Source organism: Mchenga conophoros, linkage group LG6 (assembly GCF_057382185.1).
Source record: "Mchenga conophoros isolate Kocher_MC1m ecotype Shallow Benthic linkage group LG6, M_conophoros_male_GT1.1, whole genome shotgun sequence".
NCBI classification, from domain to species: Eukaryota; Metazoa; Chordata; class Actinopteri; order Cichliformes; family Cichlidae; genus Mchenga; species Mchenga conophoros.
This window is the reverse complement of record NC_140531.1, coordinates 3932003-3947471: the sequence shown is the minus strand read 5'-3', so window position 1 is coordinate 3947471 and position 15469 is coordinate 3932003. Positions and strand designations below refer to the sequence as shown.

Below are 15469 nucleotides of genomic sequence, written 5' to 3'. Positions count from 1 at the left end.
ATTTTTTCTTCTTCTGTGTAGTAATAGACTCAAATCAATAAAACTGTGCAAAACAGAAATTGGATCAGAAAGAGTTGTAAATCAGCCACAGAGAGGGTCAGTTAATGTGATTATATTAGCACAAATCAATTGTGTCTATCAGAAGACAAAAACCAAAAGGACAGTAAAAAGGCACAAAGTCTACAAAGATTAAAACAAAGAACAACAACAACAAAAACAAAACATGAAGCGCTATGGTGAAGCAGACAAATCAAACTACTGAAAAAGATATGCAGGAAGGAACACAAATACATCCAAAGAGGTCAAAAGCAAAAAGACAACAAAGAGAGTAATGTGCTTTTAATGTGTCAACAGGGCCATTGTCTCATAACCTGACAATCATTACAGTCTGCAGTCTATAGATTGGTGGGCTAATGACTTGAATGCTGCATCCTCTATTGCATTAGCAGTTACCACACAAGCAGAGAGCTAAATGTCAAAGTGCTTTTCAGGGTAAAACTACAGCCTATTGTGAAGGCTGTGTTGAAAACAACAGGATAAGATAAAAGACATGTCATACATGTTTTAGCCAGGCATCTTTTTTGTGTGTTAAGTACACAGCCACTAACAGCTCCAACATCATTGTGAAGTTTGCGGACGACACTACAGTGGTGGGTCTTATCACCAACGGTGATGAGACGGCTTACAGGGAGGAGGTCAGCGCCCTGACCCACTGGTGTCAAGACAACCATCTCACCCTCAACGTCGCAAAGACAAAGGAGTTGATAGTGGACTTCCGGAGGTGCAGAGAAGTACACACCCCCATCACCATCAACGGCGCTGCTGTGGAGAGAGTGAGCAGCTTCCGGTTCCTTGGTGTACATCTGGCTGAGGATCTTACGTGGTCAGTACACACAAACAAAACAGTGAAGAAGGCGCAGCAGCGCCTCTTCTTTCTCAGGAGACTGAAAAGATTCGGCATGAGCCCCCGCATCCTCAGGACCTTCTATCACTGTGCCATTGAGAGCATCCTCACTGGATGCATCACCACCTGGTATGGCAACAGCACCGCCTACAACCGCAAAGCTCTCCAGAGAGTAGTGCGGTGCTCTGAACGGATAATTGGAGGTGAGCTTCCCTCCCTCCAAGACATCTACAGGAAGCGGTGCCTGAGGAAAGCGGGGAGGATCATCAAGGACTCCAGTCACCCCAGCCATAAACTGTTCAGACTGCTTCCATCAGGAAGGAGGTTCTGCAGCATCCGGTCCTGTACCAGCAGACTGAGAGACAGCTTTTTCCATCAGGCCATCAGACTGCTGAACACGTCATAGACACCTCAGCTTCACTACTGGAACTTCAACATTATGCACTCCACACTGTATATAAATGCCACTTGTTTTGCACATATTCAACTCTGTATATTTTATATATTTTATTATTATTATTTTATTTTATTTTTTTACTATTTAATTTGTAAAAATGTGTATACATACACACACACACACACACACACACACACACACACACGTAGGAAAATATTTAGTATACACATCCAGAAATGCATACACTATTATATATTGTACATATATTTATTAGTTTCAGGTTGGCCATTCTTGTATTTTGCTCGTTTGTGTTGTTGTGTTTGCACATCTCTGTTGCTTGTGGGGCTCGCACACAAGAATTTCACTCGCATGTGCTGTGCCAGTGTGCCTGCACATGTGATGTGACAATAAAAGTGATTTGATTTGATTTGATTTTTGCGTGAGTGGACCTTTAAACAAACAGTAATTAAGCCATTAACAGGCCAACATTGTCAAAAAAACAAAACCAAAACATAAATACATCTAAAATGTACAATATACAAAGCTGTGCAAAGTAGGCTGGTAGTGATATCCTGTACTGTACAGACAAATGTTGAACTATCAATGCAACATATGCTCACAGCTTTAAAATAAATATATAATCCATTCACTGAGCGCAGTCTTTATCCCACATAACGTCCCGCTCCATATCGTGCCACAGTTTAAACAGGTCAGGCACAAGTGACTTAAAGCTCATTGATCAGCGCGGCTGTCATTCTTAGTTTGACTGTACTGCCCCTTAAAGATCACATTGGCCGTCAGGGACGTCAGTGAAGCAGTGCTCCTGCTGTAATAGGGCACTCGCTTGTTCCAGGTCAGTCCTGTTGGAACCGCCCCACTGATCACAATCTAGATATCCCATTGGCCAAACGGTCATCCATCGACCCATGTACAGAAATATGACGTCGGGATTGGCTCAGGTGGACTTCGGTCACAAAGACAGCTAAAGGTAGTTGGTCAGGGTAGACGTCAATTAACTCTCTATTGTCCGTGGATTGGTGCAACAGCGCGGGCGGATTCCTCCATGGGTTCGGTCTGCAAGGCTCGCGGAGAGCGAATGTCGTCATGAGCGGTGGGTAGGAATTAAAACATTGGTGTTTATATTACATTCTACTTCGTAAAACATTATATTTGCGTTGAAGGGAAAGTACTAATCATGCTGTGGTACAAATAACTATGTTTTAGGGGTGTTCGTGCGGTTGTATGTACCAAAATAAGCAGTGCACTTCCGGCAAAGAGCTCCCTTTTTCTGTAACGTTATCAAAGAGAGTTTGACTTGCTAGCTACGCGTCAGCTAGCCAAAATGCTACTGGAAGCTATGTAGCTGGTCCTTTACTTGTTTCTGCCCCCAAATCGATTTGTCCATTTCCACCACATATGAAACCCCACAGCAATACACCGACATATTTTCATGTTGCACCCATTCCCGTCTCGCCTCATTTATTTTTATCAAAGCAAACCAGCACATATATAAGCTAGTCGATAGACATTTGAGTCTGCCTCAGTTGAGTCAGTAGCACTAGCTAGCTTGGTGGCTAACGTTAGCTGCTGTTGCTCTGCAAGCCAACCTAACAGACTGTGTTGCATGGCGGCGCTATTTTGAGGCCGCACTTTTCCCCCATTTGTGTTATTTGCAGGACTTAAAGTCACACTTGCATAACTGATGGGAAGTTCTGTTCTCTGTTGCTATCACCAATCCAAAATGTGTCAGAATGGAGAGATTAGTGGCTCGCTCAGCAGGCTGAGATATCCCCGAGTGAAAGTCTGTTGCTTTGGTAGTCATGTTCAGACGTTTCGATTAACAGCTGCATTTTATAATGCTTTTACTAGATGAGGCAGGCAGCTCCAACAGAGGAACTCCTTCCTGTTTGTACAGCTGATCACCAGCCACGACACAGAGATGAGTTTATTGTGTGTCAGGCTTAAGTTTACTGTCGACAGATGAGCTGGCAGATACAGACGGCACAGTTTGTAGAAAAGAGGAATTTGTACTTCAGGCATTTCCTCATAACTAGCAAGTTATTGTCTGACGTCGGCATTGTATGGAATGCTTTTTTATGGAATATTATTACACTTGTGGTGTCAGGCACTGGAATGTTGGTGACAGATCCAGTGCATTGGTTTTGGAGTGAGGCTGTCCTAGGTCAGGATGCCTAACTGGAATGAGATCAGGGTGCCTTGCATGTCTGTTTTTTGTTCCTTAGAGTTTTTTTTATTTGTATTTTAGTGGCAGGGTGTGTTGTTCTGCAGGGTGATGTCAAAGGTGTGGCCTGTGTTCTTGGTGTGCAACAAAGTTAGTCAAAGTACCCACACGAGTACCAGGAACTAAAGTTTCACTGCAGAACCTTGAATTGTAGCACATAATGGCAGTGCTTTTAATGTTGTTAGTGATGGGTGTATTGCAACATCATTTTCCTCAATAAAAATGTAAGAGAAGTTCAATAAATGATCATTGTAATACTTGTGCATTTTTGTGTTTTACGTGTGTGGACAGAAATGCTGTGCAAAGGGTGAAGACAAGAAAGATCACTGAACTACATAAGTTCTTGAAGAAAGCTGCATTTGCACTCTTACAAAGAAACTAAGTTGTTTCTCTGCAAACTGTGGTGAAGGTACATGCTTTCAAAGACAGGCAACCACAAACCTGTTTCATAATTTATAACACCTGTTAGAGCAGGCAGAGAATAACTAAGCCCCAAACATTACAACTCCAAACAAGTGTTGGTGGCAATGTTATTGCAGTATCTGTGTTAATTTACATATACACACTTGTGCAATCATTTTTTTATCATGATGAAAGGACACCGCTCTAATTCATCTTACTTTGTTTTATACATTTATATAAAATATGGCCATTGGCTTACAAATCTGCATGTTGCAGATCTATGATGATGAATCACTTCTTTATCATCATCCTGTGTATTTGTCACAAATATCGGGACAGCCTGAAGAGTGATCTGTGGCTACCATGTGGTCATATATCTTATCTGCTGGTTGAGTTCAGGTGTTTTCCAGCTTAGATATGTAGCTCAACAGGGGTTAGGGGACAGTACTGGACTACTGTCCCAGTAGTGTTTATCGTTTTACATTTGTCATTATTGTTAATAGATGTTAAAAATGCCTGCGAGTATTTCTGTTCTATAAAATCCCAAATTAAAATATTTGAATCTGTCACAGATCCCTTGGCTTTTAAATTGCACATTTGTGTGTTGTTCTTGAATTTATATAAATTATTAAAAAAAGTGGAGATTGTATCGTGTGCACTAGCTGTGTTGTAGTTCAAGCAGTAATGGATAGTAAAACAGCTTGCATTGCTTTATCCACAGTTCCACAGCAGTTCTGTTTGACAATAACAGCATCGACCTATTTTGGCCATTAGGCTGCTTTGCTTGGCTCTCAAGATTTATCCTGCTCTTAAACTGCTGCTGGGCAGCCTGCCCTAAATGTTGAAATGGAAATATAATATGCTCAATATATTTACTGTCTTTTTCTCGTATAATATTTTTGAGCGCAGTCCAATGTATTTTTTTTTTTTGCTCAGAGTATTTGACATGTGGCCAGTAGATTGACATTTGCTGTTAGAACACACACAACCTCTGGCAGACACAACTTGTTAAGTTTATGAAGTACAGGTATCACAGCTCTTTCTCGATTGACTAAATTTTGATCTGGTTAATGACCTAAGTTTATATTAGACTGGATCAAAAACAAGTCAAATAGCAAAAGATGTGCTGCGGTACCTAAAAGAACCGTGTATATTTATCAAAGAGATCAGTAGGTGTCTGCATTATTCCCCACGTACTGGAAAACTTTAAAGCTTCAGTTCCGTACACTGCTTTGCATTAGTGGTAACTGTTTTTCAGAGCAGGCTTTAGAGATCGTCTGCATTGTTTATGTTATTTATTTTGGCCAGTTAGCTCTTTGTGGTATATTCCATCACAGTGGAAATTTTGTATTCCTTTATAATTCTGTTATTGATGCAGTTTAATGTGTGTGAATATACAAAATCTCCACTAAGTTACCGAGAAAATTGAATAAATGACCTATTTAAATTTAATATGTGGAATAGATGTGGAGTAGATTCTGGACAAAAATAGAGAAAACATAGAAACCTTTGAAGGAAAAGCATTTGTTTCCCATCTCTGTCACTGGTAAATGTGGCTGACTCATGCAAATTGCAATTATGGTGATTTAACAACAACAACAACAACATGATATATTGACTCTTGACAGATAGCTTCTAATGACTCTGCTAATAACATGCGTGAGTTGAATATTTTTAATATCGTCAACATATTGGAGGGAAAATATTTTCTCGAAACCTCAAAAAACAAACAAACAAACAAAAAAGCACAACTCTGTCATTCCTGAATCCTTTAAGAGATGTGAGTCATATAAATATCCCACATGTTTGGTGAAAATGAAAGTGTCAGCATGCAAATGAATGCGTTAATTAGCGCAGTTAATGGCATCATTTGTGTAATTGATGACATTTAATGATCATATAGCAGTTTAAGTGAGATACTGCATGGCTTGTCCTTCACAGAGCTCTTCTGTTTTGTTGCAATGTCCTGTGATACCCTTGAATAGCTTAACCATTGCAGGCAGCCTGAAATCTCTCTGCTGTGCGTTTTTTCAGAACAACAGGACAGTATGGCTACCACTGTCGCTGTCAGTCCCAGCGAATACCTTCAGCCCTCCTCTGCTTCAACACAAGTGAGTAGCAGCCACAAGCCTCGGCTGTGCACGCATGTTGCACTGTTGCAATCTCTTCTCTTACTGTTGCTCTTAACATCTGTTGTGTTCATATTGCTGCCATATCTTTGTGCTAATATACACTGTGTGTTTATTTTTCTGTAGAATTCCTTTGATGTTTAGTGCATTGTAAGCATTGAGTGTTTTTTAACCCTCAATTGCAAATCGCTGATGGAGTACTGTTGTTACCCTGCCTGGCGGGCAGTGTGGACACCTAAGTTTGTGAATGCGATAACTTGAGTGAATACCATAGGTGCATCTACTAAAAATCTCGGTGGTTAAGTTTTCTGAAAATCTTGTGAATGCAATAACTCGAGAACAAGGCCGCGTAGAATTTTGAAATTAACATACATACAAAAACGACACTGTGTAAGTTAAGATGTCATGATAAGTTTATTGTCAAATTTAAAACTGCTTTGACTGGAAAAACCCCCAGAGACATTTAAACAAATGATAAAGAACCAGTCAACTGTTCTAACTTACCGCTGTTATCTGGACCCTTACGCCCACTAATTATGGATTATGGCAGCATTATCATTACTTTCTCAGATGAGGTTAGATCCAGATTCGGTGCTCTTGCACTAGTTTAGTTTGGAAATGGAAAAGCGGCCCTCACTTCTCTATGTGCCAGGATAGAGCTGATGTGCTATATTTTTCTAACAAAAACAATATATTCTATAAATTCAGTCACTGTTTTGCTTTGATGTTGATCAATATCTGAGAGACACAACTGCACAATTGGGAATTTAAATACTAATGACATCGCTTTGTGTCTTGCACCAGTAGTCACTAAACCTTTTTCACTTTTGTTGTATCAACCTTCTTAGTCCCAACTTAAACCCGTTTGTTGCCTCAAATACATGAAGCGGTCCAGTGTATATAAAGTGTGCTGAAGATGGCATTAATGTAGAATGCTTCCCTGTCCTGCAGCTTGATGATCACACATTTGGACCAAAGAGGGGCACAAAGGCATCGCAGGTGGAAACTCCTACACCTACTACACCACTTAATCGCTACTGATTATGATTCTTAATGTGTAGTTGTAGGCCTACCTGTTGGGTTGTGTTAACTTGTTTTGTTTTAGCTTTTGATCTGACTACTACCTCATCCTATCGTTCCCTTAGTGCTGAATTCTTCTTGTTCAGGCTGGTTTTAATGCAGGCTTGGACTATGTTTCTGTCTTCCCACAGGACACTCAGCCCTCTCCTTTGGCTCTGCTGGCTGCCACCTGCAGTAAAATCGGCCCTCCTGCTGCTCAGGCTCCTGTCACCTCTCCGCCAGCGCAGCCACAACCTCGCCGGCTCCTTCCTATAAAGCCAGCTCCAATAGCGCCAGCTCCACCGAAAAACCTTGGTTTCCTTTCAACAAAGGGCAATGTGATCCAGCTACCTGCTGGCCTGGGCTCCACAGCTCCTGGCAGCCCCATCGTCCTTACTATCCAGCAGAGTCCTGCTTGTACCGGCACCTCGGCCACTCCTGGCATCCAGTATCAGGTGGTGCCGCAGATCCAGGGTGCACAAACCATTCAAGTGATGCCACAGGGAGGTCAGATCCAGCTCATACCCGGTACCAACCAGGCCATCATTACCACTCCCATGACCATGCCGGCTCCGGCTGCAGCCACTGCTCCTGTCACGCCACAGAAGACCGTAGCCATCAAGCCCTCCCTCAAGGTGCGGAAGCCAAACAATACAGCTACAAACGTTGTGCAGCTGCCCAGTGGACTTACAATTCCCCTCAACGTGGCTACAGGGGAAGTGGGTGGGACACAAATCATCACAGAGACAGCTGCAGCCCCTCCCACTCCTGGAAAGGCACGACGAGGGAGGAAAAAAAAGGCAGTACTGGCTGCTGAGCCTCCACCGCCGCCTCCAGCACAGGCTGCCTCTCCAACCCCAGAGCAGATGGAGACCATCCTAATAGAAGCTGGTGATAACATCATACAGGTACCCCTATTTGTTATTGTTTCTGGTACTGAAAAGCATAAACAAAGGCACGATTTATTTGTTTTAAGTTAATCTTCAAACAGACTTAATGGTCCCCTTCTAAATATGTGTTCTCTTTGAACTGTCAGTGTTTTATTTAAAGTTTGTCAAATTATAACATTACGCAGACACAAGTTTGACATGTAAGCTAGTCTCGGCATCTACTCTCACTGCTCTTAGTCTAGCATTTACTGCATGTTAAGTAGAAGTCCCCAAATGCCATATATATTTAATTAATTATCAGTTATTTTATTTTTTAATTCTCTCTTTTTTGTTGAAAATAAGTGTAACTGATTCTGTTTTATCACAGAGTATACTTCTTAAGGTTTGTGCTCCTGTAATACAAGCCGGGCTTGAGCACTGGGACTTTTTGATCTTAATAAAAATGTATGTATGCTAATGAATGTTAATAACCTGCTGTTCCTGTTATCATTTTTTTGTGAGGAGTCAAAAAAGAAGAAAAAAACCAGGAAACTGTCAACTGTTTTACATCTTCAGAAGCGTCTGCTTCCTAATTAGCCTCAGGACAGTTTCAGTTTTGGGCAGGCAGTTGTTTTATGGTACAAAGCTTGTTTCTTTTTTTGTTTTTGTTTTTTTTTTTTTAAATTTGTGATGTGTTCTTCTGCCACCAAATGGTTAAAACAAAAAGTCTTTTTAGTGTTACAACCACTTTTTGTTTTTCACGCTCAAAAGGTTCCCTGTGACATAAATATACTACCAAAGCGAGTAAATGTGTGTGCAGTTCAGATTGATAAAATCCGCAGTTAAACAGAAACCACAATATTGTTATCGAGTTTGAAATTCTACTTTGAAACACTCAACCCAGTCTATAGCTAACTGTTAAATGAATGTTTAGCCTTTCAGTGTGGTCAAAACATTGAAGATGTTGGCTAAAGCCTACGTATGAGGATTACTGGTCAGCTTCTTCTCTCTATATTCACAGGCAGGGAACAATTTACTGATTGTGCAAAGTCCTGGGCAACCTGCTATGGTGCAACAGGTCCAGCTGGTCCAGCCCAAACCAGATTCTCAGGTGGTTCAGATCCCACAACAGGCTTTGAAGGTGGTACAGGCTGCCTCTGCTACGTTGCCACCCGTCCCGCAGAGACAGTCTGTCTCCTCGAATCTGCAGGTCACTCCAACAGAAACATCACCAACGCAGGTATCTGTTCAGGCTTATTGTTTCTTTAACTCTTAATATTTTTAGTCTGTTGTGTCAGGAAAGGCATCCAGTGTAAAATTCTGCTAAATCAATATCTAGCACTACCTGCTGAGGTAACTCCTTGTAAATAAGGAAGCAGCTGAAAATGACTTCTTCTGTTTATTATGAATACCTCAGGAACGGTAGCAAAGGACCATGTGACATTTTTACAACTAAGCTAGCAACATGTCAAAGTCATATATAAGATAATATAACAGTTTAACTAGGAATTAGTTTAACATTTTAAGTAAACTTTGTGATATTTTTTTCCCCAGATTCTCTTTAAAACAGCATCAGGTGAATGGCAATCGGTTCAGCTTCAGGACTCCATGACAACAACAACCCCTGCCACCACAGTTGCCCCTACCACCACTGTCGCACCACCAGCTGGCTCCAAGAGAACACAAGCTACCGGAGGACGAAAGGAGCGGACCTTGGCAAAAATTGCCCCTGCAGGTGGAATGATACAATTGAACACATCGCAGCTCACCTCAGCAGCACAAGCAGTGCAGACCATCAGCATCAACGGGGTCCAAGTTCAGGGAGTTCCTGTTACCATCACCAATGCAGGCGGTGAGCTGATGCTAGATGCTTTGGGTTTGTTTGTTTTTTTTTCTTCAAGCTTTCCACTGGCTGTTTATAGAGCCAATGTTATTGTCTAGTACTACTGATAAATACACTGGGGTGTTTATGCAGCGCATGCATGGTGTGCAGCACACTGGGGGGGGGGACCCCACCACCCTCATTTCCCATTTTGAGGAAATGCAGTGGTGGAAGAACTTGGATTGGAGTTGAAGTTTGAAGTAATTGTAATTTTTGTGTTAAACGAATAGAACACCATCTGCAGTTGTTGTTTTACTGGATACTCGCCTCTCTCTTAAGTTCTGTTGCTGCTTACCAGCAGTCCCTAGCCATTTCTGTTTTGTGCAAGAGGTGGACCAGTTTACAGACATGTGAAAAATAATATTTTCAACGAACTTTATGCAGTCTTGTGAAAAAATGAAGTAAACCCTTTCCTGCTCGCATGGCAGTTTAGAAGGTAAGTAGCAGCTGAGTGCTACACAACACAGCACATCAGCACAGACACCTCATAAAAACTGTCAAGCGTGGGAGCAGAGGCTTGTTTTGCAACCACAGGATCTGGATGCCCTGCAGTCATTGAGTCAACCATGAGCAGTCAACCCAAGCACACCAGCAAATCTCCAACAAAATAGATGTAAAAGAAATGATTCAAAGTGTTCCAGAGGCTCCGTAAAAGTCCAGATCTCATCCTGATTAAAATGCTGTGGTCAGACTTTAAGAGAGCTTAGTGTAAATTCACGTCCACGAACCTCAACGAAGCAACCTTGTAAAGAAGCGTCGGTCAGACTCGTCCATAACAATGTGAGAGGCTGATAGTTATACAGAAAACAATTACTTCATGTTATTGCTGCTAAAGACATTCACTGAGAATAGAAGCACTGCTCCTCCACATTGAAAAATGATTTGACCGTCTGATGAGGATGCTTTATCGATGCCTCTGAAGTGGGGTGTTTTGGGCATCTCCTACTGGAAAGAGGCCTCAGGTCAGACCCAGGTCTGGTGTTAAAGATAGCAGACCTGGGTCTGAGAGAGTTTATATCTGTTGGCTGGCTTGGGGATGACTCTTTGTCTGTCCAGATGAAGAAGAGATGGCTGGGGTGAGGGAAGTCTGCTGCCCCTCCAACCCAAACCCAGATAAGCAGTCAAACGGATGGATAAAATAACTTTATCAGTTGTCAGTTATTTATGTTAATAAAGAATAATGTTGACCTTTTCCTCAGTCAAAGAGCAAAAGCAGCTGAAAGTTTGCAATGTGTTTAAAAACTCTAAAACAAAAATGAAATTTTATTTTGCAACATATAGCTTTCGCATCTTAATTTATTGTTGATTAGAATTTCAGTTCACTGATGGCAGTAAACTGAATTATCCAGCTCCTGCAGAAGCCCTGCTGTTTGTCTTACAATGAGTCTCTGCGTTTGTTAGGCCAGCAGCACCTAACGGTGCAGACCATGCAGGGTGGAGGGCTCCAGCTGGCCGCAGCACAGGGCCAGCCTGCTATTCAGGTAGACCAGACCCTCACCCTGGAGTTGCCTGGCCAGCCAGGAGAAAAGAAACGACGCATGGCCTGCACTTGCCCCAACTGTAAAGATGCAGACAAGAGGTGAGTCTGTCAAAGGATGGGTTGGGATCAGTTCTACATTTTGGGAAGTTCATATTATACTTTTTAGCACTCAGACTATTAAAACTCTCATACTGATAAAGGGTTTGAATTTTGTTCACTGTTTAGACCCAGTGAGGTGGGAAAGAGGAAACACATCTGCCACGTCCCTGGCTGTGAAAAGACTTTTAGGAAAACATCTCTGCTCAGAGCTCATGTCCGGCTGCACACTGGTGAAAGACCCTTCGTCTGCAACTGGGTTTTCTGTGGGAAACGTTTCACGCGCAGTGACGAGCTGCAGAGGCACGCCAGGACGCACACAGGTGCTCTGGACACAAACAAACAGAATCATCAAATCACTCTGTATTAAACTTCACTTCACATACAGAGGAAAAATAGGCACACAGAGTTGCTAAATACACTCCAGACATTTTTACAAATTATGTTTTTAAAAACACCTATTGTTTCTTCATTATTGAACGTGCATTAAAAATATTACTCAATACATTTTTTTCCCTCCCACAGGAGACAAGCGCTTTGAGTGCAGCCAGTGTCAGAAACGCTTCATGCGGAGCGACCACCTGACAAAGCATTACAAGACTCACATAAACACCAAGAACTTGTGAGCAGACGGTATACAGATACAAAAACTCAGAAAGTAACTGTGTTACAGGAAGGATGGGCAGTGGAGATGAGACCAAGGGATTGTGCTTGTGACTTATCCCACAATGGGAAACTCTCCAGAATGAAATGCTTGATTCCCTGTCACTCTTCAAGGACACTGTGTAGCGTGGTGTACAAAGGAACCCTTCCTGGTGGACTTCAAACTTTCAGCAAATTTATTGACCATTTTTTAAACATTTTTTTTCCCCATTTGGTCTGAACACGTGGACAGATTACTGTGACTGAATTTGTAAGGTAAAAATGCTTTAGATTTAAATGCTTAACTCTGCTAGATTATTTATGAACTCCTCTACTTCTCTGGCGGAAGAACATATACAGATTTTTTTTATTTTTTACTTTTAGAAAACCCAACATCATCAGTCTCTTTTATATTGTTTTTTCTTCTACCACAAAAACCTTCATACTCTTTATTACAGAATATTAAGAAATTTCAGAAATTGAGGGTGAGCCCCCCCCCAGTAATGTAAAAATAAATCACAAAAAACCAAACAGACCACAATTAAGGAAGTGCTGGAGCTATAACAGTATATCATTTCTGTGAGCTCTGGTAGGTCCCTGGTTACCAGTAGTGATCTAAATGCAGCAATATGATGCGATCTGCAAAGTTGGCTAATGTTGGGAATTGTGTTGGGAAATTGATTGTTTAAATTTAAGGAAGGGTAATTAATTAGAAAATATAATACTCCAAGAATTAGTCCTTGTGGAACACCAAAGTAAAGAGGATGGAGTTTTGTAAACCATGAAACGGATAAAGGAAAAGCAGAATCTAACCTCTTTAAGCCACAAAGAGGAAGCTGTTGCTAAAGATGTGGAGGAAACATATTAAGTATCTTAAAATTCAACAATGAAAATTTACACACTGCTCATGGTGGCTCCAGGTGTTTCCTCTGTTGAGTTGAGACAGTTGGTGCTCTTTTATCATGAGTTGTGTGTAATAGATGAAATGTTTGAGAGTGTACCATTGTTCTTTTCAAGTTTATCAGGAAAAGGTCTGATAGTTATGTATTTATACTACCTAAAATTCTCTACCTTTACACAGGCACTGCAAGAAGTTTCAAATATCAGGAAAATTAAATAAAATTGTTAAAGGCTGGTGAGATGGCCCAGAAATGCATAGAAAGACTTTTGCTGATGAGTTTAGACGCTAAAGATTTAATTTGGTGAAATATTAGCAGTAAGAAGAGTTGATAACTCAAATGCAAAACATGCTCTTGCATCTGTGGTCCACACTTTGTTTCTACATAGTTGGTTATTTACCATGTATAACAAGACATGTACACTTACTTCTAGGGCTGTGTATCAGATTGCCATTTATTTTTGTATAGCTCCTGAAGTTTAGCCATCCAGTCATTAATCACATTAGTTCCAAGTCAAACCAGTCTTAGTTTTAGATTGATTTTATTTGAGTTCTTAAATGGTTGCATGTTCATAGTTGACAACTAACTTTGACAAACTTAATGATTTCTGCTTCTTTTATTACCTGTTTATAACCTGAATAGTTCAAGTTTCATCGTGGCAGGAAACATGTTCACCCTTCTCAAACTAAAGAACCTAAAAATTTGGTACCTCCAACACTTTCTCCTAGTTTACTCATTTAAAAAACGAACAAAACTACACTTTAGTCTTTCTTTCATTGTTCAGATTTGATGAATTGTAGCCTATGCATTGCTGTATATAAGATCAGACTTTTAATTATTTGGCCTGACTTGACAATCATGTCACAAGATGCAAAAAAACAGGAAAAAATAAAGCTTTCTCAGGCCTTCTATGAGTTACACAATGTTTTCCAGCTATATGATGGCTTTAATTCTAAATTAACACTTAAGATGTTTTTGTGATGTACAGATGACCAGCATTAGCCCTGCTGCACAGTACTGATATAACTTTCTTTAATCTCATTTGTTTTACAGAAAATGTACATTTGCTCAGTGATTTTGATGTTATGAAGATAAGCTGACCGTTTTCTAACAAGTCAGCAGTGAGTTTGAAGCCTGAAATTGCCGGGGAGTTATTTAAAGAAGTACATTAAGTCATTGCTTAACAAGGTTTTTTTGGGTCAAATTATCCAGCAGAGCAGCTTCACAGTGAGGTTTGTTTCTGGTAGATGGTGCAGGCTTGCTACAGGTTGTGCAAAGCAGAGAAATTTGACCAAAAAAGCTCAAGTCCGATTTGTTTTCAAAGCACTTTGAACAAAGTGCTTTAAAAAGGTGACGTTGAGAGAGAGAGAGACAGAGGCTGCTCATATTTATGTTTGTATTTCATGAGTGAATATGTAAATAAAACGTGTCTGTCAGACACGGTAAATGTAGGATATTAAAAATTGGTAAGCTGCATAGTTTTGTGGTTGGCGTAGCCAGCCTTGAAGGAAGTGGACTTTGTACAGTGTTTTAAGGAAAAAAACATATATATGTGACATTGTATAGCTTCATTCCTGCTTTGTATAAGACTTCTAGATCTTTTTTCTATGAATTAAAGATGCCTTAGACAGCTGCACCCAGTATTTAAAGATGTTTTTTTTCTTTCTAATTCCAGGTAACAACATTTGTAAAATTTTGTTTTGTGTTTTTAACTTATGTTACATGCTAATGTCATGTGCACTGATTAAACTCCCAGGTTCCAAAATTTGTAAATTTAATGTTGATTGTAATTAAATATAATGTGTTTTTTCCCCTGAATTAAGTCATTTCTGTTGCTTGGTTTCTGTGAATGAAATGCTTCTTCTCCAAGCCTATATGTCATAAAGTGTTCTACAAACCTTTTTTTGTGTATATCAGGAGAACCAAGAGAACCAGCAATTAATTTTCTAAGTTGTATAAAGGTGCTAAAACATAGTTTGCTCCTTTTCTACCATCACCCCCCCTCAATAAAGAACTCATACCTTATCAACTGCGTCACTCTTTTTAACTTTCATTTTGGGACTAATAATAGATTAATTATATTCATACTTAATGTGATTATTGTTTGTCAGGAATAGAAGGATAATCGTGGTCTTTGTGTAAATAAATCACAACCAAGCACATATTTTTTTTATGCCTGGTAGGCTGTAACAGCCTTATTTGGATAATTAAGCCTTATAGAAGCATCATTACTGATTTTAGTGCCATAACAATTTTTAAAAAAATAATTTTTAAAGAAATTCTATATCATAACATGAGAACACTCTACTAATGGTCAAGTCAAATAAGTTTATACACAGATTTCTCAAGGTTGATCTATATTTCTGTTTTGAAAAAAACATTTAATGACTTTGAAATCCAGGTTTGTTGTTGCTCCCATGAGTTTTTGAATTATTGTTAATATTATTTTATTATTAGTCATCATCATC

General features: G+C 40.2%; 1 protein-coding gene across 4 annotated transcripts; it reads left to right on the top strand.

The window, feature by feature from the left end:
• Positions 1 to 2274: 2274 nt before the first annotated feature.
• sp2 (sp2 transcription factor) lies at positions 2275 to 15024 on the top strand. Of its 4 annotated transcripts, none has more exons than XM_085275844.1 (9): positions 2275 to 2412; positions 5980 to 6056; positions 7026 to 7073; positions 7286 to 8041; positions 9024 to 9242; positions 9557 to 9854; positions 11286 to 11463; positions 11590 to 11783; positions 11986 to 15024. In XM_085275844.1, the coding sequence occupies exons 1-9, from the start codon at positions 2406 to 2408 to the stop codon at positions 12084 to 12086; spliced, it is 1878 nt and encodes a 625-aa protein (XP_085131970.1). In that variant the 5' UTR covers positions 2275 to 2405; the 3' UTR covers positions 12087 to 15024. The 4 variants fall into 4 exon arrangements, with proteins under 4 accessions (XP_085131970.1, XP_085131969.1, XP_085131972.1 ...); XM_085275843.1 differs by having other exon boundaries at positions 9557 to 9878; XM_085275846.1 differs by lacking the exon at positions 7026 to 7073.
• Positions 15025 to 15469: the final 445 nt, after the last annotated feature.